Genomic DNA, 27,189 nt, shown 5'->3' with positions numbered 1-27,189 from the left:
TCAATGAAGCCTGGCAGCAGTGGGATTTGAACCCTTCAAACACAAATCTGCTTCTTCCTCTCTAATCCACTGCAGCAGTCACTCAAAACACAGAGCTGGAGTTGTGAGCTGACTTCCTTCTCTCTTGTTGTTTCACACTGTTTTTTTTTTGTTTGTTTTTCTTTTAATTTACAAACATGTGAACAGACCATTAATCAATCCACACTTGAATTACCATAAGGTACACATATAGAAAACATATCCCACATAAAAACCCAAAAGAAAAGTTCTACAATCACTGTTGTCTCAACTGAGTATGTGGAACCTTCAGGAGATCTCCAGCGGCATCAGATGAGGCCACAACATTCATTCACAGGCCTGATTCAGAGCAGCGTTCAGAGAGAAAACTATAGTAGTAGTAGTGATAATAATAATAATAATAATAATAATAATAATAATAATAATAATAATAATAATAATAATAATAATAATTATAATAATTATAATAATAATAACACTAAGGTTTATATCACTGAGATTTTCACACATTAAATTAGACACATTCAGCTCTTTGTGCTTCATCAGTCGTTACCGTTGTTTTTTCACAACACTTCCTGAGAGGAGAAACCGTTTCACTGACTCATCATTACACACAACTAGTGTCTATTAACCAGATTATCAGCAATTTCTTGCTGGGGTTATAAACAAGCACAAAAGCTGATCTGTTGTGACACCGTCAGGAATCCTCAGCCATCAGCTGTTCAACGATCAATCTCTGAATTTGTTCCTCGGGCCTGGTCGTTGAGCTTTTAGCCAATGATTAACCGCTTCCTTTTCTCTAGCTTGTTCTTTGAGGAGACACTGTGTTCACTTTATCAGTTAAAAACACTAATGGATGTTTTTTTTGTTTTGTTTTGTTTTGGTTGTTTGTGCTGTTGCTGAACTCTGTTGCCATAAAGTGACATCCAGTGGTCCCAGGTGGTCGGTCTGTTTTTGACATGCGAGCAAACGACAAAAGAAAGTGACTTATAGCCCATAAAATACAATATATCACATTAAAAAACTTACATGTGATGAAAATAAGCTTTTCTTTTATCTAAGGCGCATAAAGCAACGGCTAAATATCAGCGGTCAGACACCACCTCTCGGTGCCTCCATAGATCCCAAACTATTAATATAATCTGTTCACAGAGAAACTGTGGCTTTATTATCAATTAATGGCTCTGCCACTTTCCTGATTTATTCAATGGAAAAACTAAAAGAAATATATATAAGATGGAAGAAAAGACACACATCAGAGCCCAAGGTTAATTTGCTATTGTTCGACCAACAGTCCCAAACCCTCCAAATATTGATTTTCACACAAACTGAGAGCGAGAAGTCATTAAAACCTAAAAAAAAACGTGACAGTGTGGGCCGTTCAAGCTACCTGCAGACGTCGTGGAATCTCTAATCATCCGGTCTCATAGTTATAAATATGACACAGATAGAGAGACTTTCTTCAAAATTCCAATTCCAGCAATGAACTGCACAGAAAAACAAAGCTTACCATTTAGTGGTGCACATAAGAGAGGCAGCCATTGGATTTAAATGTGCTGAGTACAGGTGGGACTCTCCCCAGTCATGTTTCCAGAACAGACTTTCTAACCAGCAACCGTGGAAACGCCTGGAGCAGGAAGACGGTCTCTGTCTAACAATAGCATGATGAGGATGGGAGAAGAACGCCGAGTTTCTCCTTCACACACTTTATTTAAAGTCTGGGGAATCAAGAAGGGAAGGAGCATGTGGCTTTGGGGAACCACGTTCACGGAAAAAGAAAAAACAAAAAAAACCCATAATAAACAAGAAGAGAGAGCGAGGGAGAGAAAAGAGCCGAGGCCCCGGCGTGACTGTTCCTCGACACAAAGTGCTGTGCGGCGGAGGTCACACTTGTCATGTGGAATTAAACAATGGCCCAGTGCAGCTACTCCGCGAAGCCCGCACGGCGCGCACTCACACCAGGAGCCAGCTGTTTATTTCTGCTTCGCTTTCTGGTCACTGAGTAAAGGAACATTTCTGGTAAGGTGGCGGTTACGCAATCAGCCGAGTGTGACACAATGACAGGAATGCATGATTAAATTCGTGTCCGCAGCCTCGGCACTTGTGAAACTGTGTGCAGAATTTCCCAAAGAGGAACTGCTAAAAAGATCATGAACACTGATGTAGTTTGAATGAAGCTCAATTTTTAAAATTAGTTTGCAGCCGCACAGCATCTGATCTGAGGTTGTTGGTTGTTTTTTCTGTCCTCCCTTCCACCTAGCATGGAGGGGCGCGTTTCCTGCTCCGCACTGCCTGTTCGCTGCTTACCAACACTTCACCAGTACTGCCGTTTCAGAAATGTTTCGTGTTTATACAGCAGCGTTCTGAGAGCGATGTTTACGCAGAAACGACAGAAGTCCTGAAGGCGATGCAGTTTTCACGTCGGGCCACTAGTGGGTGCTGCGATCAAACGCCCAAAACACAAACGTTCTGCCATAGAGCGTAAATTGTAGAAATATTAATAATGAAATAATAATACCATATAAAGGAAACTTGGAGCATGTCTGAGTTTGGATGAAATGATAAGTATTGATGACAAGTAGGGACGGATACATGATAACGAGTGTTGGGAAAACCGTGGAGAACATTTTCTCACTTCAAACGGACTCATTGAAAACAGTATCTCGGTGTCACTCCTGACTCATCTGAAAGTTGTATTACACACTTGTGGAAGTCCTCGATGCAGTGGATGTGGTTGGAGGCGTCCACGGTGAAGGGGATGCCGTCCAGGCTGCGGTGACACACCACACAGGTGAAGCAGTGAGGGTGGTAGGCTTTCCCAGTGGCCCGCAGGATGCGCTCCATGATAGACTTGTTACAGATGGTGCAGGTCTCCAGGGTGTTCTGCAAAGACAAACAGAGGAACCCTCAGACGCCCACATGATTAAACAACAACAACAACAACAACAACAAAAAAAACCTGGTGATGAATGTGGCGATTCTGATGATTCACCTCCAGTGGGCCTTCCAGCGCTTGTTTTGACAATTAAGATAACAAATTATCACCCAGCGAGAGGGATCCGGAGCGCCGGTTTGCAGCTCGGGATTTGAAACATTTATTCCCCAAATAAACCCGGCGCTCAGGAAACCTTTGGCTCGGGCTTGTCCTCGAATGCCTCAGAAGCTGAGGGAATCTGATTAGCACTGCTCTCGAAAGACAAACACAGTCATTTTTCATCTGCACTCACCCACACTCCATCCTCCCATATGCAAGAGTGAGAGCAGTAAATATTTCCACTTTGTGATGACTGCAGATTTTTTGCAGCCAGGCGACTCGGCAGCCGGCCCGGCGGGGGTGGGGGGCGGCGGCGGGGGACGTGGACGTTACGGCCGCCCGCCTCTGACTTATCTGTGGCATCTCTCTTCTTAATATCTGCTCAATATTTCATAAATAACGACTGCCTCTTTGAACAGCAATGCAATTACGGACGGGAGGGCGAGGGGAGGTGGGGGCTCGGATCCATCATGCTACAGTGATCAATGTGCGGCCCGCTCGCCGCCACTGCTTCTTCTTCATCTTCTCTGCGCTCAGGCATTTCCTGGATCTCTGTTGTCCCCCCACCCTCCACTGCTTCCCCCACGTTTCTGCGCTTGACTGGGCTAAAGGGTGCACGGTTCAGCTGTTCCCATTGGCTCCCTCTGTAGTAGCAAGCTGCCTCAGTGTTTCCAAACACAGCTCGGGGTGTGTAGCAACACTGCGCTGTGTCATCGGCTGCCTCCCAGACGCACCGCCGGGGCCCCCGCCACTTTTTTTTTTTTTTTTTTTAAAAAAAGGACTCCCGACTGTCCCCCTGGTTGAGCCGTGCTGTGACATTTATAGCCTAATGAGCGACAAAGCTTTTTTTCTTTTCTTTTTTTTTGGTGCTTAGTTTATTGAAACTAGGCTGTAAAGCACGTTTCTCACGAGATGATGGTATGCCACCCGAGGGTGAGAGGGCGAGAGAGAGAGAGAGAGAGAGAGAGCAGCTGATGTACGACTCCAGGCTGGGAGGAGAGAGAGAGAGAGAGAGAGAGAGAGAGAGAGAGAGAGAGAGAGAGAGAGAGAGAGAGAGAGAGAGAGAGAGAGAGAAAAGAAAGCAGTTTGAGAAACGGCCGTTTCTTCAAAGCACTCCTGGAGAGGCATTATTTCATGAAAAGCAATGTGTGCAGACAAGCTTCGCATTCTTTTTTTTTCCCCCCACTCTCTCTTTCTCTTTTTTCCCCCCTCTCTAAGACGGTAATAGAAATAAACATTACTCCCAGGGCAACATTTGTGTGTAAACAATGTCCATATTGCAATCGTGCTCGATCCTGGAAGTGGAATAAAGCCTTTAATGAGCTGGCTGCGCAGAGCCCTTGAGGGTTGCCTCACACACGCACATACGGGCAGAGAGAGGTAGAGGTAAAGCAGGGGGAGAGAGAGCGAGAGAGAGAGAGAGAGAGAGAGAGAGACAGTGGATAAATTTGCAACCTGAGAATGTGAGTAAGATAGCAGGGCCAAACAGCACTACAACATCCACAACTCTTTCTCCTTCTTCCGTCTGGTTTTTCTTACTTACTTATTCTCATCTGCCCTTCATGTGGGAATACCTTGCCCTTGTTTAGCTTAACTAGAGCATATGATTTCACAGCACACAGTAGTTCCTCGGGGCCATTGTAATGAGTACAGTACTCAAAAGACAAAAAAAAAAAAAAAAAAAAATCTCTCTTTCTCTCTCTCTCTCTCTCTCCATCTCTCTCTCTCAGATGGTGAGATTCTCTGACCTCAATTCATTCAATTCCACTCAGCCTCTTCTTGTTTTGTTCTTGTGACTACAACCCCACATCCTCCCGCCCGGCACCCCCTCTTTATTCTGGGACTCTAAAATTTGGGGATTAGGTAACATTTCTTACGCGAACCTGAAAGTGAAAACGGGGTCTGTGGTCGAGGCACAACTTCCACGGACAGATTGAGGAAATTCTGTTTTAATCACTCCCTGCTCTCCTCCTCTCCCCACCTCACCCCTGTCTGCCTTTCTTCCTTTCTTTCCTTCTTTCCATCCGTCTCTCTCTCTCTCTCCACCCAGGTCGCTCGCAGTTTGCCACTAGAGGGCTGTATGCGTCTGCAGATGTGCGGGTTTTTACTTTTTCCCTTGACTAAATGTGATGTATTCAAGCATATGTATTCTTTTTTTCCCCCTCTCTCTTCCTCTCTCTCTTCCCCTCATACATTTCTCTAAGTGTTTGCCCAGAAGGCTAAACAAATGTCTAGGCAGATGAGGTAAAGTGAATTTAGGTCAGACAGCCTCTTGCTGAACCGAGGGGTGAGCGCTCTGCGTTATAAAGTCAATCGTGCCCCTTTCTCACGTTTTCCTCTCATTGTGAGTCTTTTTAAAAAGACAAAGTTGAGTCCCTAACGTGGGCTTCACGTGGTGCGACTGCTGCAAGTGTTTGACACGCTGTATGACGACAAAGAAAACCACTTCAACAGGGAAATGAAGAGGTCCCTCTAAACAGAAGACCGGCGGGAAGGGGCGAAAATGCAGAGGGAACAAAAAATCCACATCACTTAGTCTAATGAGTCTGTGGTTTTATAAAATGCTAATGGCGCGAGATCATTTTGCTAATTTCCACTTCAGATCAGCTCGTAATTTGCAGCTTTATTGGATCAAATGACATTCATGCGAGGAAATTAAAAACTACTTTAAAACGTTGTAGAGATTCAACTCGGTGTTTCAAACGCAGCCGCAGCAGTCGAGTAAAGGATTTGTTCAGAATAAGGGCTCAATTAATCAATTAGCCTTAAAGCATCAAGCATCGGAAAGCACGCCGTATTTTCTTGTCAGCAAGCGTGTGCACTTTGATTTCCTGTGCGACACACGGCCACAGGTGAAACGAGGCTGCAATGAAAAAGAGAGAGAGAGAAAAAAAAAAGGTGCACTCTTTTCTTTGTTTGCAAGACGAAACGGCGTAAACAGCTGGGAATCAGCCGTGGCACGCTGCCAGGTTGAAAGCTGTTTCCCATCTCCTTCCACTGCATCAGCGCGCATTTTACACCTTTCCGTTCTCTGGTTTTCTCGCACGGCCCAGTCGCTCCGACAGGAGGCGGGCTGGGGTTCAGCGAGGCCGCACGCGATTTATGACCTGGCACGCTGAACTCGGAGTGCGAGCCAAATTTACAGATGATCTGATTCCCCCTCGCTCCCTCCCTGCCTCGCTGCCTCGCTCTCTGTCACAGGACGAAGCAGGCGGCGCCAGGCCATGCAGTGTGAATTAACTACACCCTGCTGAAGGTTGCTCACTGATATCTAACAAGAGCTCGTTGGAAACAAGCATCCGTCGCAGCTGCTTCTCGTTCCTTCAGAGTGAATAAGAGACACGGACTAGTTGGTGAACTATGAGTCAAATCACTGACCCTCCCTCCTCCTCGGGGAAGGTGTCTGCTAAATTAATGAACCTTGAAAAGCAGCGTCTCTGCTTCTATTGCTCAATATGGGTCAATCACGAAGGACAGAAAAAACAAAAAAATAAACCTTTTTCCAAAACTTCCTTTAAAGTAGGAAAGCCTGGTTTAAAAAAGGAAAAAGGAGAAGCTGTCATTTCTCAAACTGAGAAACTTACAAAGTGGGTCAAACAACAGGTAAAACAATGTCGACCCGCCATAAAATCTGAACTGACCAGCAGGGTCCAACGTTTCTGACCGAGAGAGCGGATTCAGCGTTTCTCAGTTTTACTGATATGGTGGAGATACGGCTCAAACGGCACCGACCGAAGCTGGAAAGTTCAGTTTAGCGGTGGTCACTGCAAAATAAAAAAAAAAAAAAAATCAACTTCCTAAAGTTTTTTATTGCCACCTTTAAAGCAAAAGCTTTCCTTAAAAAGAGAGTTCTTAAGATGCCTTTACTTACAGCTAATCCGTTATTTAAAAATAACTTATGACGAACCAATAATAAAACTGACTGTCAGCCGCGGACGTTCATCCATTTACTGACAAATCCTGGTCCTATTTAGTCCGGCAGTCACTCACAACTCCACATAGTGAGGTTTAAGTACTCCACCTCAGACAGACACAGAACCAAGGCCAGGACTTAAAAAGCCCTCTTCACTATTCAGCTGCCATCTTTGTGTGTCCTCCTCTCACATGCGGTACTTTTCACAGGGAAGAGGCACAGTTACCTCACTCACAGCTGACTTGGCACCGGGCTCTCTTCATGAATATTTAACAGTTAAGATTTGGCAAAAAACCATCTCCACGTTACTGTTTACAGACACTGGAGCTGCCGCGTGAATCCTAATTTCTGGAAACCCGGGGAAGGCTCGTCGCCACACTTCCTGTCAGGCGAAATGAGGCGAATGTACGAGAAGCACTGTAACGGAGAGGATGTGAGGAGCGACCTTAACGCGAGGTCGGGGAGGTTAAAAAGGGCGTGATTTTACATTCTCCAGGCAGGTTGAGAGCGTGTCAGCCGGAGGAAAATACCGGGAATCTGCGGAGGAGACGGAATCATTTAAATGCCTGCTCATTTGTAAAAGAGGGGCTGCGGGAATGTCGCCTTTTTTCCGCTCGTTTGGGTCACTGAGGTGGATCAGAGGTTCACACACACACACACACACACACACACACACACACACACACACACACACACACACACACCCAGGGACCTGCTCTGGAACCCTCTGACACGGCGCCGCCGTCAGCCCTCCACCTTCCACGCGAACTCGGCTTTCCAGCGAGCATCGGTCCGTCTGTCCGCACGGTTTCCGGGCGCCGGGCTCGAACGGTCGCCAGCATGTGAAGACGTATCAAAACGACTCAACCCCTCTTTGCAAAATCCCGCCGCTCATAAGCGCGTTATGTAAATCACCCACTCGAATCCTCCCTGCCGCCTGGATGCAGATGACTGAGGTGTGCTTTTTCTGTTTACGTGTGGGTGTGAGTGAGCATGTCACACGGCGGAAAGTGATTCTCCTAATGGTTTGCTAACTCACAGGGATCACTGACCTTGAAACTATCGGCGGTATAATTCACAGACGGAGCGATTGTGACACTCATCTGTGCGCACGCCAGTCAGTCGGGACGAGGGCGCCGTGGCCGCCGTGCCTCTGACCTGGAACGGCCTCCCTCCGTCGGCCTCAGTCTGTCTGTCAGCATAATAAATTCACACCGGGCTACGGACGACCGCCATGCGGTAGAACGGGATTGTGTTTTGCCGGAACTTCCAGTCCCAAGTTTCTATCTCCACCAGAACGGGACTCGGCACCCTGGGCCTCCTTCCTCCTCCTCCTCAGCTTCTTCCTCACCAACAGCCCTGTGCCGGGCTTTTCCTTCACATGTAAGAGTTTTGACAAACTAATAAAGCAGCACATGTCTGCTGAGATCTGAATTCTTATGCATCCCGTTACACTCGGCCGCGCGACTTCATCTGGCTGCACGGATTTCTTATTTTAGCCGCGTGCCGCCATCAAGCCAAACGTGAAACGACAGGGCTGACATGCGGCTCAGGCCTTTCTTCAAAGAATAAAAGGTGGCAGTGGGGGCCCTGATCCCTCTCCCTCTCCTCCCGTCTTTCTTTCTTTTCCTCTCTCTGGCTCGGGCAAAAAAAAAAAAAAAAAAAAAAAGTGGCCGGCCCGGCCTCGTCTGCCTCTGCCTCTCTGCCTTAAATTCAGCTCCGCAGCAGAATGTGACCCCTCTGGACTTTGGGCAATGTTTCCTGCTCTGGTTACAGAGAGAAACTGACAAAGACCCCGGCAGTGGCTCTCTCATGCCATGAGTTAGAGTGACATTGTGGTGGGTCAGCACTGGGTCACGGATATTTTCCCCTCTCCTGCCCGCTCCTCGGGGGCGGCAGGGGTGCTTAAAGATGAGAACATGAGCAAGGTCCGCAAGGGTCCGGCATTATATGGATCTCCTGGTCTCCTGTCCAAACACTGTACTCGAATAACGACACTGGCGCTCCTAATTTACCCGCACGGAGGAGACAGGACTCCTGTGTTTTCCTGTGGGTCAGTAACACGAAATAATGACCCCCGCTTGAAATTTAGCGGGCTCGCAATACCGCTGTACGGCGCAATTATACACTGGCGTAATTGTCTTGGCAAGTCTGGAGACGCAGTAAGATGTGAAATCCTATTCATGCAAGTGCTATCTAATTGGCTCACTCCTTTGAGGAATTAGACCGAGTTAATCACGTCTGAATATACAGAACTCAATTAGAACTCAGCGAGCTAATGCAGACAGCCATGAATATTTGATGACGGAGTCAGCAGAAAGCAAGCGCCTCCGTGTGTTTCAGCCAGTTTCAGAAGTAAAAGCAGGGCGGTGCAGCAGGGAGGGTGTGTGTGTGTGTGTGTGTGTGTGTGTGTGTGTGTACCTGCCGATGCTGTAGCATCGGGGCTGGAAGGGGGAGGGGCCTGGCTGGAAGCCTCTGGATGTGACTACCTGGATATCCGTCAGAGCGGACTGACAGGTGTGTGGGCGGCGCCGCCGTCACGTCTAATTAGAGCTGCATCACCGCCATGGCGGCTGCATTACCAACTTACTTTTTGTTCACACGGCATTGACTTGAAGTGAGCAGTGACATGATCCTCCATGATTGGCTGTATTGTTTCCCATACTCCCCGCTCTCAATGACAGCGGCGGCTTTGGGGGAGTACTAGGGGATATCCCATTGTTGGCTGTGGAGGACATCCATCACCAGGAGCCCCAGTACAGCTGGCGTCCTGCCCGTCCCCTCTGGCTGCTCTGGCAGCCTCAGCAACTTCCCGTTTGCTATCTGGGTGGTTTGATTATGTGTGTGTGTGTGTGTGTGTGTGTGTGTGTGTGTGTGTGTGTTAGTTTCAACTCACTTATTTATTTATTTTTTTCATTGGAATTCAGCAAACACAATTAGCTCAGGATTTTCTATTGAAGCTGTCACACACCCACGTCCGTCAGAGAGGAACCTCGTCACGAATACACGCCGCCATCTTTCACTGTGTTAATCTCACTCGATGTGAGTGGAAAGGGTTGAATCCTACCGTGCCCCCCCCTTTTTTTTTAAAGGGCATCCACAAGTTTTTAAAGCAACCTCACAGCAACCAGCGATGTGGAGTTTGCATGTTCTTCCAGCACCTGTGTGGGTTTCTTGCTTCTCAGACTCTGAAAAGCTGACGGCATTCAGGCTGTGAGGGTAAACCGTGTGCCTCTTTGTTAGCTTGTGGATGGAAAACTACATGGTGGAGTTACAATTCCCCGGCCACTCGTCAGCTTGGAAGCACACGCATTCAAAACACAGCCGTTTCACAAGCTCACACACCAGATAATTGCGATCCACCTTCACACAGGGATGGGAACCTGACCAAATAGCTGCTTCTGAGGTACTCCGGTCTTAACAGCGATAGAAATTCATATCGAGTTTATGCGGAAAGACCGTCTACATGTAAAAATTAATTACACAAAAAAAAAAAAAAGAAAAAAAAAGATGAAGCCAACACAATTGCAAAGCTATTAAAGAGGAGGACGTGAATGGGAGCCCAGTGAGGGGCGACATGACTACTTTCCAAGACAGACAAACAGACACTGAGGGTAAAAGCTCATCAGTCAATCATGAAAGTTTCCTGGTGACTGGCAGGTCAGGGCCGCTGTGTGCACTTCTTCCTTCACAATGGCAGAATGGAAAATCTTCCAGAGTGTGGAGCCAATGAGACCAAAGCCCATTTATTTTAAATAACAGAGCCATAGTACAACACCAGATAATGAGTGTAATTACATTCAAGCAAGTTGGCGTCTGTGACCTTGGTGGTCTCTGAAACTCTGTCAAAAGAAGCAGAAATAGATTAAGGTTTTTTTGTGTAGGCAAATCCCTATCTCTTTATTACTCCTCTTTCAATATGAAGCGGCTCCTGACGTGACCTTGTGTTACTTACGTCAGTTTCATTACGATACACTCCAACCGCCCGCACTTTGGACGATCTACATTCACCGCGAGTGGCGGTATAAACAGAGGAACGGGGTTGTGCTTCTGCCTAGAGGGGGGGGGGGGACCTGGCATTGTCTGCATCACTTTCATCGCTTATTAGTGTCAGTTAGGCAAAGTGAGTAGGCGTGTTTACCAGCATTGAACCCAAAGCAGGGAGCGGCAAAAGAGCCTTTTCAAAGTAAATAAAATGGACTAAATCTTGGCTGCGGGAATGCCGCCGCTGAGCAGCCGGCTGCTGGAGTATCACGGCAGATACGGCCGATGCGGAACGGGCTTAAGAACAGTAGGCATGGTAACCTGTGTAAGCAATTAACCTCGGTGACACTGAATCCCACTGCTGAACTTCTTCAAAGACCAGCGGAGCTATCAGATATGTGAAGGGTCCCTGTTGCTCTCTGCTCACTCGACTAATATGCTCTCATGGTTAGAGGCAACCTTCCTAAAGTGAAAGGAGCGAGAAAATTACTCTTCATTTCTAACACTGCACTTTTAAATAGAGGCGCTGATGTCTATAATCTCCCTGATTGAGAGAGTTTGTGGCCTGAACTCTCTAGAAGGTATAATAACCGGCGGAACATTATGATTTCATTTTCAACACTGTGTTTTTGAGGGAAGTATAGATAATGCCTCAGATACATGATATCTATAACGAGAATGTTTCTAAAACGACTAAAATGCACTTTTTTAAGAAGAATCAGAACATGATGTTCGAGTACTTTTAAACACGCAGTAATTAATCTAAGTAATCTAATCTGAAAAAACACACTTTATGATTCCAGTACATTATATCAGGGCATCCAAACAGTGTCGACGCATACAGAAGCCCAAAAACAGCTCACCTTGCATTGCTTTGTTTCTATAGTAACTCAAAAAAACTCATGTTCAAATCAACCTTTGTGGGGGTTTTTGTGGACTTCGCTGCTGCCGTGGACACTGCAGTCTCCCCGCAGTCTCACACATTAGACTCCAAATGAACAACACGACAGGTCAGATCCAATGTTAAAGCAAATAGCAAGGAGGGCAGAATTCAGACGTGGGGCTGTAAAGCTCCTGCCAGCCCGTAACGTGACAGCTCAGCTCACACCGTCCTTCCAGGTTCAGACGACGTATGTGTGGAGACTTTTAAAGAGTGAAATAATACTGCATGACGGCAGAGTCTTCCCGAAATCTCAAAAATCCCTTTTGCAATAATAATAATAATAATAATGATAATAATAATAATAATAATAATAGCAAAATGGTAATGATATTTCCATCTGAAGTAATAAAACTGTATGCCCAAGAGACACTGGTCGCAGAGAAAATTCAGCAAACACAAGCACAAAAAAGCCCTGCACTCTCATACCACTGATGCAATCACAGGACATGATCTGTGGCTGGCGTGTCCACACAAAAGCTGACACTTGGAGAGCACTCCTGGCCTCTCAAATAACAGCACTTATCCTCTTAAGTGAAGCACTCCTCAAAAATGTATTACATCGCATTGCTCTCGGCAAGCTTTGCTTTGAGATTGTATCCTTTAATGCAAAAAAAGCCTGAAACTTTTTGACTTTCTGCAGCTTGGTGTGCATCGCACTGCATCATGATGGACTGATTTTTACCAAATTAGCCTACTGAGTGAGCAATTTGCAGCTGTGCTGGCAGATAGAGCAGCTTTAAGATTAAACCAAGGATATGGAGACACGTACAAACTGTGGATTACACACTATGAGGGTTTAATTGGTGTAAGATTAATGTAACGTCAGACCCGTCTCTCCGGAGACCAGCTCCCAGTTCCAGTTTGGGCTGCTAACGCAGGGTGTCTTCACACTGTGATTTGATAAGGCTCAGGTGAAGAAGAGCCATAATCCCCCTCTCTGTCGCTCTCCATGCATTTATACTCAACAGGTATTGTTGCCCATCCTGCATATCGCTGCTTTATCCCTTACATTTTCTGAACTCGTGCTCCATTAATGTGCTGTCTGAGTCACAACTCATTAATAGGTTGCCCTTTAATTTGATTTTTTGTGTGGATTAAAAAAAAACTGGACCTTCTATTCATATGCATGGTCTCTCAAGTTGGAACAATAGCACAGAAGAGAGTTTTTAATGTCAGATATGGGCGAAAATAAAAAGATTTAGCTGATTGATGGCTGATTTGGCAACTGTTGTAACTTCATGTATCTTTTAAAATGTCTAATTGATCGAATTGTTGGGTTTTGTGTTTGTCAGTTTTAGTTTCCTCAAACTGCACATCTGCAAAAAACAAATGCTGTATTATTGTTTGGTCGAAAAGTCCATTTTCATTGATATGAGACCTTGTACAGAGCACAGAATTGACTTTAAAATTAACAAACAGAATTGCAGCATCAGTGCTTCCGTTTGTTTCATGGAAAAAACCCTGAAAGAAATAGACCCCAAAGAAGAATCAACAGGCCATCGCCGTTTGGAAAAATAAATCCAACAGTGGGAGCGACCATTTGTTTAGCCATTAGTGTTTTCCTTGAGATCCTATCAGCCCCTGGGTTAAATAAATCCTCCACGATCGCACCGAAGGTTCACCCCAGCTCTGATGCATGGCCCCGGAGTGAGAAATATTGTGATAATTCGCTATATTATTGTGTTATTTTTCAGTCCGGCATCGCGGGTTTCCACAAGCCCTGTGATTAATTTGTTCCAGTGTGCAGAAAACGCCCAGTCAGCATTACTCCGAACTCACTGGAAAACATTTCACACCGGGAGCATTCTTGGAAAACACTTAGCGGCACTAAAGCTCAAACCCGCCGTCTCTCGGTAACAATGATGGACTCCATGCTGGGTGCCGGTTGTTTCGTGTGCGCATACCAAGTGAGGGTTCAGAACGGGGGGAATACCTCGGGCAGCGGCGCGCCAGACAACGGCGAGCGAGGCCGCAGTTGCCACGTGAGCCACGATAAGGAATCACTCCATGCAAAACCAGACGTTACGGAGCGGCCGCGGATTCAAATGGGCGGCGATAAGCCTCTCTGACGGAGGAGCGCGGCGGGGGCCGGCGGCGGCCCGGCGGCGTCACCGATAGCGTTCCGGCAAAACCGGAAATCCGACAGGGAAGCAGCCCGGTGATGAAACCGTACGCTGGTGGGTTTCTCAGCATTGCTAAAAGGAATTAATGGTATCTATGCAAAGAGTGTGAACATTTGAATGCGGTAAATCACTTTGGGGAAGAGATGAATCTCGCCTGTTAGAACGGGAGATACTGTTCCACTGAATATGTAAAGTCCCCGTTCAGATAAGAGGCCGCTGATCGCCTGCTTTGATACATGGAAGAATAAAAAACAAAAAAATCAAAAAAAAAAAAAAAAAGACAACAACTTTGTTTTATCGCAATCAGCGTGCAAAATGTATTCCTGCAATTCCTGGCAAAGGGCTTAATGGAGTTTTGCATAATATCGTACGGATTCTACACACAGTGAGTTTCCTCAGGCAGCCGTTATACCTGTGAGATATTCTACATCAAATATAATCCACTGCCACGGGGCGCTGGAAATATCTATTTCACACTTAGAGTGCATTGTACAGGGAATACAAACTCAAGAAAAAGTACAATGAGTTTCCAGTTTTAAAGATAAAAATCTACTTGTGATGTTTTCACTAAAGAACTATTTAGACTCAGTTTGAGAAAACTAACACGCATCCGGTGTGCGCTTCAACCAGCTCAGGCTCCGCTTTACGGCGGGAAAAGGTTTGCATTACGGAGCACAGGAGTGGTAAAAGCTGTGATGTCTGTGTGTCTGTGAGGCGGTGGGGAGAGGCGGTCAAAGCAGAGGATCGCACTCGTTTCAGTTCACACGCCGTGTGGCTAAAGCAGCAAGAAACAAGACCTGCGAATGGCATGAAATGTTCCGTGTATTCTAGCTGTAAAAGTACGTCCTGAAAATATTCAGAAAAAACATCAAATTTTTTTTTTAACAAAACATTATGACCAGCCTGAAGGCTTTTTAAGAAAAAATAAATTAATGAAAAAATAATAATAGTGAACTTGGACAGTTTTGTTGCTATGAAGAACAAAATCAATTCAGTTAATATAAAATATATTTTCTACTTTTAGGATATTTCAAAGATTTTTAACTTTCAGTTGAATATACAAAGTAAATTCATACTTATGGACGTTGTAGGTAAATAATTTTTGCGAAAGATGTCCTGGCTGTGTTTTCAGATGTTGGCTTGCTCTCAGACATTCCTAGACTGGCTGAGTTGGAGGATAACTTGAAGTTTTTTTTCCCCGCTCCTCTCAGGGATCTGACACTTCTCTGCAGAGACCCAACTCTCTCACGTTCATTCTCTAATCGTACAGAGGCGTATGACCCTGAGGATGGGAATAAAAGAAGAAGAAATTACTTTCATTAAGAAATTCAGATCCCCCCCCCATCCTTTTGATCTTGTGCCAGAAGAACATTTATGCTGATGAAATGCATAAATAAAGTTCTTAAATTATCCCGTTCCTCTTTAGCGCGGGTATCGGAGTTGGAGAACTTCCAGACGAGACAACCACAATCACAGTGAGTGCCTCTGAAAGAGGGATGATTTAGGAGATGGCCTGCCGCCGCTGGAAACGGCGCGCGGCTCAAGCTTCAGGATTTTTACTGTTTAAGTGCACATCAAGACATTTCCGTCAAGCGATGTAAAAGAAAATTGTATGTAGGCGGTAATATCTGCTGGTGGACGAATCACCTTCCGCTGATTTATAACTTGAGAGCAAATCGCTGCCACTCACCAGTGTTTTCTGATAACCAGAGACACAGCCGCTCATCCGGATGTTTCCATAAAAACTGATAAATCCTTGATTTTTCTTCAAATTACAGTCTGATTCTATGATTCTCTGCTCATATGTGAAGCACAGACACTTTACAGAATGATGTTGAAACATCCAAAACTCAGAAAGTACACTGATTTAACTCAACAATCGGACCTGAACGGAGCGCCAGGTGGAAGAAATGGATGTTTTCTGGAAGTCAGATATCTGTGCGGACGCTAAAATGAATTAGCAGGAAAGAAATTGAGCAAGGAAGCCACTGGCTTTAGTCATTATTAGCGTTTTGAAACTCTGTGTTTTCTTTAATTAAATAATAATAAAACAAATTCATTTTTTCACTTTCTTTCCAGTCATATTGAACAGTAGGGGAAATCTTTGGTATTTTGAGAATATTGTGCTACTTTCTTTACTGGTTTCCAACGGAGCAGCAGTATGGATCACTGTAATTAGTTACAGTCGGCTCAAAAATTCTGTTTTCTTAGCTTAACTTTTTGTTTACAGGATTAAAAAGCCACATTAATTTCACACTGGACGCATGTCAGTTCACCACAGATCTGAAAATGCAGCTTCAGCTTCTTTTACCAAACTTCCTCCTCTATTAAATTCTATTTTTGTTTTTTTGTTTTTTTGGTTTGTTGTTTTGCCACCTTCCCGCAAGCGTGCCCACTGCCGTCTGGCCGCCGGCGTACCACGGCTAGTGCTTGTGATTGGCTCACTGGCTTGATGTATCTGGAGTGGATTCACATGATAACATATCGTAGGGTAGAAGGATTTCACTTGTAGAACATTTCAACTAGAATTTGGCTCTCAGAGAGCGCAGACCTCCGCCACAGCTCAAATCAGTCACCAACAACAATAAGAACACCATATATAATAAAAAAACATTTTATTTCTCCCCAACACAAACAATGTAAGGGAGAAAGCTGTTTGCTGCTTGTTCATACCTCAGTGTTTCCTCACAGTGACTGACACTCCAGAATCCCCCTGTTTTTGTCTGTTCTGGATCCTGGTATCTGGAATACCTCCGTGATCTGGATCAGCAGCTGATATCTCTTAGAGTCCTTGAAGAACTGACACTGTAATGTTCTCTAAACCCCCTTGTCATTTATTGTTGAGTTATGCCCAACTATGTGAAAGACTCCCTATCTCTCAATGATAAAGAATCCTTTAAAAGATTCCTGGATCCAGACAGTGATCCGGATCATCACCAAAATTGAATGGATTCTAAGTTAGCCCAGGACCCACCGTTCCACAAAGTTTCATTGCAGTCCGTCCATTACTTTTTCTGTAATGTTGCTAACAGACCAACCAACCAACCAACCAACAAAGCGACGTGATTACATAACCTCCTGGTGGAGGTGATTAGGAGACGACCAGCCCGACAACATCTGCCCTGAAACACCATGGTCAGTAGTTCTCTTTAAAACTTCTGCCATGAGTAATTTACCCTACTATTGAAAATACAGAAATACTTAATAGGGTTTTATTTTTATTTTTATATAATAACATACTCTGATGGGAAACCTCTGATGAAAATTTAGCGTCCAGATTATCAACAGAACAACTGAAGCGGGAGAAGTTCGGCTGGAGAATCTGGTTAAATCGCAGCGCTCATCTGGCCTTCAACTCTACATGAGCAGGAAAGTGAAAAGGAAACGCAACGGCGAGAAAGTTATTTAGCTCTGAAGGAAGAGCTGATGCAAAGAAATGGTGAGCAAGCCAACATGCTCTGCCTCCAAATTTAAAACTCTAACAGGCATTAAATTAAAAATGGGCTGAAACTGTTTGGATACAGCTACATTTCCAGTAAAAAAAAAAAAAAAAAAAAAAAAAAAAAAACAACCTAAAAGAAGTGTTATATACACATCTCCACACACACTTCCTCTTGTCACTTGCACAGCGAGGCTTCCAGGAACTGACAACGAGGAGCCTGACGGGAGTCATTTCCAGCAGTCTGGTGACACAACCGAACCCGGCTTAGCAGAAAGCGGACGGAGGGTATCACTTCTGCATGCGGTCTCCCAGGACGGCGCCTCTTTCCTGACGGGAAACACTGACAATAAATAAAAAAAAATTCTTCTTGGCCAACATTTTATAGGAACTCTAAATTTAAATAAAAAAAAAAACAAAAGGAGAGAGAGAAACTGTTTCATCTCATAGATGAGGAGAATTAACACCCCCTTATGTAAGGACAGGATTTGATGAGTGTAAATGAAAGAACCGCATTTTAATGCTTATCAGCTGCAAGTGTTTCCACTTATCAACCCGCTGAGTGATCTGTCTAAACGAGAGCAGAGACGTCGCTAAAGCCGCCGCTGAGTGCATCGCTCATGTAATTATTCATGAGCGAGTCTCACAGGTAGCGCTCAGCAGGAGAAGCTTTTGACAAATTATAACACAACGTCAAGCCTGGATCGTTTATCTTAAGGAGCTACGCTTATTGTTTATTTAAATGTCGCCGTCAACACCGAGCACGGAAAACATTCAACACGTTAAACCTACTTTAACGAAACATTTGGCTCGGTTCGTCAACACCGGGCTTTTCTCGCTTCAGTCTATCGTCAGCTCGCAAAAGCTCCGCGGCGATAAAGATCGTGACCGTCGGCGACGATATTCAGCAACTTGCTCATGTTGCAACTGGTGGCTGAAGCGCTGTGGGCTGGATTCAGTAGAAATGTTTAAAAAAATGAATTAGCTGAGTACTACTGGTACCATATTTATACTCATTTCCTTTCTAATTTATTTCTGAAATGACGTCTACAGTTATGAGATTTTTTAAGGTGGAGCAGGTGCAAAAAGTGGTTATTCGGCACAGACTAACTGCAGACAGGAGACCAGATTTCATTTTGTGACTTTTCGGTGAAATGACCCTCGAAGTGTGTGAACTGGAGTCTAGATTTGGAGCTCGTTTGACTCGTGCGAAATCACCTGACAATAAGTGAAATCTGCTATTTTAAAATATGGGGCGTCTGCAGACCACCCTGGCGAGCGACGGGGACGTCTCCAAAGACATCCTGATTAAATAAGTGAGGACAAAAATAGCTGAAACCTTAAGTAGGGATGAAAATGTGTGTGTGGTGAGAGGTGGCTGATTTAATGAAGCTTAAAGTGGTTACCTGATGTTGTACTGTGCAGTTTTGTAAAAAGCGGCGTGCGACGGAGGGGAGGCGGTGCTTACGATGTAGCAGGGCTCGCAGTAGGCCTTCTTCTCCACGGCGTAGAAGGGTTTGCCGCGCAGCTTGCTGCTGCAGGTCTTGCACACGAAGCAGTCGACGTGGAAGACCTGGTCCATGGCGGTGCAGCCGGTGCCCTCGCCCACCACGTTCTCTCCACAGCTGGCACAGCGCCCTGGGGAGGCGGAGGCAGGGGAGCGTCGGGTCAGAACAGGTTCGCACGCAAACGCCCCGGCAGGTCTGACGCCGGCTACCGTTTCCGAGTGGACCAACAGTCACGATCCAAACCCACGAAACAGACGTACGAGTTACTGACCGCTGACTGGCAGACACTGCTGACCTGTGCGGAGGCATCTTACTTTCAGCTCATAATGCAAACAGGTCAAAAGAAATGACCGAACACTTTTCAGACTCCAAAAGATGCGAAATGTAAAAGTGTCATAACACCGAGAAATGAGAGAGGGGCATCGAGATCACGCAAGAAAGCATCTCGACAGGCCGGATACCCGTAATTTAGTTTGATTTACTACTGATGACCACTGAGGGATGTTAGAATCTGGTCCATGGTAAAAGCCTGCACACACAGAAATGCCCATAAAGTCATAATCTGAAGCCGCTCTGTTCAGATGAGGGTCAGGAGGATCAGAGTCTAACCCAGCTGAAGCTATGTGAAAGAAAAGGTGCGTCCTGGACAAACAGCCAACTACGATGGGAAAACAGGCGATTCACAGCAGGAAAGTGACATTTATGACAGAGCTGAACCAATGAATTCAGTTCAATTCCACTTTATTTGCACAGTGCCAACTGCAGCGCAGATATTTCAAGGAACTTTCACAGAGAAAAACCAACAGGAAGAAAGCTGCAGCGCCAGACGCCGAGGAGCAGGCTTCCAGTGAACTTCACGAACGTCCCAATAGTGCAGAAAGCATAGTAAAGCACCTGAAGTACCAGAGCCACACTATCTGGTTCTCCTACCAAAAAAACAAACAAACCCAAAAACAAAAAACTCTCCGTAGGAAGAGCCCCTGGTTCGCAGATTAATACAGCGAAGAAACACTGCAGAACGAAAACCAGCTGTAACTACCTGTCTGTAGTCCACTTTTCCCAGGTTAAAATGTGTTATTAAAACTCAAAGAAAAAAAAATAAAGATCAAGGTGAAACTGGGGGCATCGGCAGACTGGCTTCAGCGGCTCTGGAGGCCCAAACAGGAAGTCATGACACGACAGTGACTTATAGGTTTTATATTATTGTTTTGAGCAAAAGTTCATAAAAAAAAAAAAAAATAAATAAAATCTGTTCTCAAACTGCAAGAATATCAAAGCCACAACTAAGTGCATTTACGCATTTCTCAGAATAGTGGCTGTAAGATACTGGAAAGTCTGTGGTGATCGAGTCATCAAGACTTCAGAAGACCAACAGTCGACCTGATGTTTATGTATGATGGGAGTGAAGAATTCTCCGTCTTCTCCGGGTTCAGGCAATTCCCCTCTGTTAACTACAGAGCATTCTGTCTCTGATCCTGACACTGTCTGCAGGGAACTGATTTTTGCGCCTCTGGCTGAAGCACAATAACTAAGAGCAACTAAGTTTTTCAATCAAGTGTCAGGGATCGGGGAGAGTTCACGGAGAAGCTCTTTCTCTGTAAATCGGCAGTGGCCAAAACTCTGTGGCAACAGCAACGGAAAAGGGTACTGACACTCGTAAATACCCTCCTTCTTATTTATGCTTTTTTGAAGTCTTGCCCGTAACTTCGGCAGGAATCTCAGTGCTCTGCGTGAAATTGCACCATCGCATGCCAAAATTTTGAGCTACCCCTTTAAAAAGCCGGAATACTGATGTGAGAAGTGGCTAATCTTCATTTCTATTTCAAACACTGGATAAGGAAGGATTAAATAGTATAATTATGCAGCATTAAAGGAACTCTACACGGCACCAAAGAGTGACATCTGTTTAAAAAGTCAGCTTTTCAAACGATAAAAAGCAAACTTTAGAAGTACAATGAAGTCTTTGTAAAAACGGGGCACATGTGAACTGATATTATTGCTCCAGAAAGAGCCTGATTGCATATAGCGGGACATGGCATTTGGATATCTTTAATTGAGTTGGGAGATATCTTTAATTGAGTTTAAGATGTCCTCGACTCAATGCAAGTTATCTTCAACCCAATTAATAACACTGTCAATTTAATTACTGGTATCTTACAATAATAGGGTTTAAAAAGATATCTGAGAATGTTTTATTTTTTACACATCTGAGGACAGATGCAATCTCTCCGAGGAAGCACGATACTGTATATTTAATTAATTTAAGTTGAGTCTGATGGATCGTTTCTCTTCCTTTTTCTTTTTCGGTTCATCTAAAAGGCTGATTTGCGGTGTTGATTGACATCCTGTACGTTCTGAACAGAGCGGTTCAAGCGTGTTACAGACAGAGGCGAGACACTAACCGCCGGGAGATAGAGTATCTGATGCTCGCATTTTCACAGTTCCACTCCTTGTTTTCATATCATAAAATTCAAACGGAGTGCAAAGCCGAATCTGTCTCAGGTATCAGCACAACTTTTGGAAGTCGGATGTTGCTGAGATCAAATATCTGCTTGACTGCGAGGCTCGCTAATGGTATTCTAATCTCAGATAACTCATTATCTTATCTGCGGGTCCTCGCCAGCAAACCAAAAGAAAGAAAAGTTGCTTGAAAGAAACAACTTTTTTCCAGCAACATTCTGAAATCTTCACTGGATTGTTGAAATACAGAATATCCTCGGGTCCTCTGTCACAGGACCCATCACTCATGCACCGGGGGTAACTTTAAGGAACGAAACAACGGCTGTTTGAACTCTGGAATAATAATAAAAAAAAAAAAAACGTGTTATCACGGCGGTGTTTTGTACGGTAATTTAGAAACTGCTGTCAACCGCGGTGACTCGGAGCAGGCGGCAGGTTTTCATAAAGCCTGCCGTTGATTCCGCGCGTTCCCACGGCTCCATCCACACCTCAATTACGGCTATGTTACCTACTGTACAGGGAGGCAGATTAAACAAACTTGTGAAGGCACGTCTCGGGGGGACATGTGGGTGTCAGTGGAATCACAAGCAGGGTAATCACTTCAGGGAGCCAGAGGGAGAGAGAGAGAGGGAGAGAGAGGGAGAGACGGAGCACACCGAGCCTGTTAGTGGCTTTAGATCACAGGCCATCTTCAGTGAGTGGATGAGAATGCCAAACATGTCCCACAGGGCTCCCACTTTAAATAGCGAGAAGGAAACCTCTCGGAAATCCTTTTCCTCTTGGCAGTCTGTGATCGTGAAGGCCCTCAGGAGCTATTTGTGCACGTAACAGTGTACACACACACACATTTACCCCAACACACACACACACGGAGGAGCGAGCTGGGAAGAGAGAGAGAGAGAGAAAAAAAACATCTCCTCATACCAGACACACGCCACACATGTAGACGAGCGTATACAAACACAGACGCATGGTTCGTATACTGCGTGCGCGCACGTGTGCGTGTGTGTGCGTGTGTGTGTGTGTTTGTGTGTGTGTGAGATTTCACGCCACGCTGCGTGCAGCCCACACATGAATTCCCATCACGGTGGAACAAAGAGAGACGGATCTGAGGCTGTTTACCGCCGTCCCTGAATCTACTGTACGCTGCTCCGTGTCTCCCTCACACTCCAAACCGGCGGCAGACTCACACCACAGAATCAGGAAATGTCACAAAAACACCGGATATCTTCATCAAACTTTCCTCTGGGACTCAGACGGCTCACTTCACGAAAATACACACTTCACTTTTGTTTAACAGACATGCAAAACCTTTTTTAATTTTGCGGAAGAAAAAAGTGAATAAAAAGTGTATGAAAAGACATCGTTTCTCCTATCAATAAATAGGGCAGTGATGAGGGGAAACGAATGAAGCTTAAAATAAAATTGCAGCCTCAAAAGAGTTTTCTAACTGTTGATTTGACTGCGTTCGAACTTATTGTTGCTGATCATTGTACAGACTCTGTGCCTCGTCGCCTGGGAATTTTATAAGTAATCATGATGAAGCCTGAAGTCTTGTTTGACAAAAACTTTTATTAATTGCTCCAATGTTGTAAAATATATATAAAATATCCAATTACTGTCTGATAAATTCATAAACAACTGCCAGAGCCTCGTGTGTGGTTTCACTGAAGTTTAGGTTTTGAGTAGTCAAGAAATTAATGGAAAATATGCAATTTCACGGTGGCACGGCGTAACTGTTCAGGCGAGGAGGCGAGTGTTTGAGCCAGTTTCATTACTTCCTACAGCGGTGACCATTTCAGACGTTCGTGTTGACTCGTAACGCGGAACTGACTGATCAATAGGCCACATATTGAACGATCACAACATCGCAACTCAGGTTTCTCTGTTCAAAAAACAAAGAATTTCAGGAAAAAAAAGGCTTGTTTTGTGTAATAAGCAATCCACAACTCTCCAAAAGTTTATTTTAGGCTTGGAAAAAGACAAACCGTCACATTTGAGAAGGTGGAACTGGTGAATGTTTTGGCATTTTTGCTTCACAAATGACTCAGACGAGTGACTGATAAACCAAATTGCTTTTATTTTTTTTTTGTCAGGTCACCCCTTAATGGTCAATTCTTTTTGTTCCGAACAACAAACTAAATGCTTGGAAGCACTTTGTGGGACTCATGTGGTGAAAATAGTGCGCAGCTCCGTGTTGTGATGGACAAACAGACAAACTGCTGTTTTGCTGTTGGAGAAGTGAAACACGACTGCTGTGTGCTTTTGTTTACATCTGAGCCGGCGGCTGGAAGTGGTTTGATCCTAAATACTTTTCAGTCAAGAAAATAAACCTGAGTCTTGTTTAACAAATTTAGCTAAATATTCACCTGTCATGAGCTCCAATAAATCCTAAATTACATAATTCTTCTAATTGAGAAAGAAGCTTGTGACTCGTTTCATGAGTACAGTTTAAAGTGAGAAAAAAATATCTTGGTACTGCAGCAACAAAAGTAGTTTTCCTTTTTAAGCTGTAAGGGTGACAGTAGCTACAGTCATGGTACTTCTTTACAAGTTGCTTTGATTTAAAGTAAAACCTGCAGCTAATATCAAGTCACGTCCAGAGTTATACAGTAAATCACATAATAAGTGAAACCTGTTTAAACCTGGATTGAAAAGCTGCAGATTGATGCAAGTTTTAGATTTTATGGTGCTAATTGCAGAAAAATGTTAGTTCTTTCCAGTAGAGATGTCGAAATCAAATCCTATGTTTTCATGTGATGCAGATGGAAAGTTTTCATGGCTTCTGGATTAAGGCTGTGTGACTTCTGGGCTCTAAATCGGCGGCCCTGCGTCGCACCGTCGCCGCGGTTGAAGGACGGCTGACAATGTTTTCACAACCAAAGACAACCTGTGATAAAATGTCTGACCAACTAATCGATGGAAAAGCAGAATCAAATGGCGTGCTGATCGGCGCTTAATGCTTTACGGTTTGAAGCTGCCGTCTCTTTCTGAGCCGCGACCCCGTCCACATCCTCCTCCTCCTCCTCCTCCTCTTCGTCTTCTGGGGGATTCCTCTCCAAACACATAAACGCCACGAGGACGACGGCTCCGTTCATGTTCGGCTCGTTTCTTTATTGTGAATGGATGAAGGCACATGCTCGTGACATTTCATTGGTACGCAGTCGCATCGACTCACGCACGTCGCAGGCTGCGATTCGGCTCGCATCTTCATTCTGCAGTCCGCACACGGCAAACTTCACGTCCTGCTCAGAGCTTATTCGGTATCCGTCACGTAGCTGAAGGAGCACCCACCTGAACGTCAAGCATTCGATTTGAACACCGCGATTATGATTTCTTATTTCAGTTTGCTGAGTAAACAGACGTTTTCAAAAGGCTGCCGTGTAAACGGAAAACCTCCTTGAAGAGAAATCCAAAAACTATCCGTTTTAATGTGAAATGTCGTCGTGTAAACGGGGAATAAATGTTATGAATAAGTGAAACTGACAGTTGACATTCATGGAAATAAATGACAGCATGACAGATGGAATGGTAAACTAAAATAACAAAAGGCTGGAAGCTCTACGGTTGTTGAGCCGGGCAGAAGTGGTACCAGGTCACGACATTTTCTTTAACTTTTTGGTTATCCCACTTGAAGAGAAGGAATTAAACATGGTCTTTGAGCTGAACCAACACGTCTGGATTGGAGCGCCAGCCTCTCCTGTGATGTCTTTCATTGTCTGCAGTGAAAATGACTCCACAAAGTGTCAGAAAGGCAGAGCCGCTCGGCGCTTTCAGTGTAACTGTAACAGGCCTACTGTATGATAACAGAGAGGAGCGTCGGCTGCTTTACCAGGCTTCACATCAATAATTTCACACGCCTGCGTCGGAAACGAGCATTTTCAATTTTGAGACACTACTTCAATTGACTTCTTGAATAATACAGCGGAGCAATTGAAGCAACATCATATTTACCCCCATGGAGATGATCCCAAATACTTTCGAACTATTTCAGCCGGGCATAAAGGAATCATGAAAGGCCTCACCGCTCCCCAGCGTCCCTTTGCGTGGGGATTGGAACCAGAGTCTTGAAATGAAAACTTCAAATGCTTCCTGTAGAACCAATGCAATGGTGACGGGGCGGGAGGGGGAGTTCATTTACACTTTACTCGCTTTCTTTCCTTTCATTCCTCAACCCTCAGAAGTGTCTCTTCTCTGTTACATCGAAAGTCAAAAGGAGGACTGAAGAGAAAAATCTTTTCTTCTTTTCTTCTGTTTTTAAAGAAGCACATTCCCTGTGAGCTACAGAGGCTTAGAATGGTTAGACAATTTAATTGGATAAAAGGAAAAGATTAAAGAGGCCCTGACTCTGTTCCATAAATAATTGATTTCTAATGTATTTGTAGTGGCAGTGAGACGCTGTTGTTTGGGATTGGGGGATGTTGAGTGGCAGAACGCTTCAGATTTCCCTCAGTCTTTGCCTTCTTTGTTTTTTCACGCCGTGATATTGAAGCAGCATGAAAGGCAGAAAGGGAGCACACTTGCAGCTCAATTTGATCTTACATCGTCAGAAATCAAAGATAGTGCATGTAAAGAAGGATCGCAAGGAACTTTTTTTTTTTTTTTTTTTTTTTTTTTTTTTGTGGGAGACCAAACTTTTCACACTAAAGAATACAATTCTGCTGGTGCAACCCTTGCAAGCCCCAAAGGCAAAGCCAGCAAACTGCAGCTCGTATCCAAAACTAATAAAAGAACCACAAAATCCATTTGAGAACTTCCAACTCAAGTTTTGTACTTGGATTAAAATACCCCACAGATACAGTGGTAAATACACAAACCACATTCAAGGACTGGCTTCAGTTTTAAGAACAATATGAAAATAAGGAATTGAAACACACATAATGGACCGCATGCATTGCTGTCCTTGCAATTGATTGAAATAAACGACTCAAAATAATTTATGAAACGTGAGAAAATGCTCACATTGTCGCAAAGGTTCCTGTCTACTGCAATTAGTAACTAACCAGCAAGCACGCGTCCCCCCAGCGCTGCTGTAGCACATTTTCACCACAAGGCAGCGAGTTCCTCAACTGGTCTGTCCACAACTGATCTTGTTTATGTTAAATTTAAGAAGGTTAAAAACTCTTAAATAGCACGATGAAATCTTGGTGGTTGGCATTGAGACTGACGCTGCTTTAGAGGCATTTCTGGAATTTACAGGTTAATCAAACCACATTGTCACTTTTGTTGTAACTTTAATGTGTTCCGACACTTTGGTTTTAGTCAGTCGATGCACCTGATTAATGCAATTCACCTTTAAAAGAATTAAACAAAATGCAGACATCTGTGGTTGAAGATGCACAAGAATGCTGTGTATATTACTGTAAACAATGAAAATCCATCTCTAAGTCCCTAAATGTTTAAAAGTATGGTTTACATATATGAAACGCTTTTCATTAACATGAAATATTAAAATTCCCAGTCTATTAATTGGTGCTCCATTAAGGGTTACGATACAGTACACCGCAGTCATTTTTTACAACAATAACCTTAAATATGCCGGATAAAGTAAACTGTTGATAATACTTTATGCCACCCGGCGTTGCCCTCTGGCAGGTGTTTGGAGACGCTGGAGGCCAGAATAAACAGTTTCTATGCCAGAACCACGGCTGCTCTATTAACACTTAAGAATAATGACATTAAGTCCAATACAGTATTACAAGCTGCAATAGCAGGTGAGAGCTGTTTGTGAGGCTGACATGTTGATAAATGTGTGTATATTTTAACA

General features: G+C 44.4%; 1 protein-coding gene across 3 annotated transcripts in view; it reads right to left on the bottom strand.

The window, feature by feature from the left end:
- Positions 1-27,189, bottom strand: part of lpp (LIM domain containing preferred translocation partner in lipoma) — a 168,461-nt gene that overhangs the window by 5,206 nt on the left and 136,066 nt on the right. For all 3 annotated transcript variants that reach the window (XM_030083324.1, XM_030083325.1, XM_030083326.1), the window contains 2 exons: positions 18,923-19,092; positions 2,723-2,901 (listed from right to left, as the gene is read on the bottom strand). In XM_030083324.1, the coding sequence (XP_029939184.1) occupies positions 2,723-2,901; positions 18,923-19,092 (349 nt within the window). The remainder of the gene's footprint in view (positions 1-2,722; positions 2,902-18,922; positions 19,093-27,189) is intronic.

The sequence above is a fragment of the Salarias fasciatus genome, chromosome 23, assembly GCF_902148845.1.
Source record: "Salarias fasciatus chromosome 23, fSalaFa1.1, whole genome shotgun sequence".
Taxonomy (NCBI): domain Eukaryota; kingdom Metazoa; phylum Chordata; class Actinopteri; order Blenniiformes; family Blenniidae; genus Salarias; species Salarias fasciatus.
This window is presented reverse-complemented; position numbering and strand designations above follow the sequence as displayed.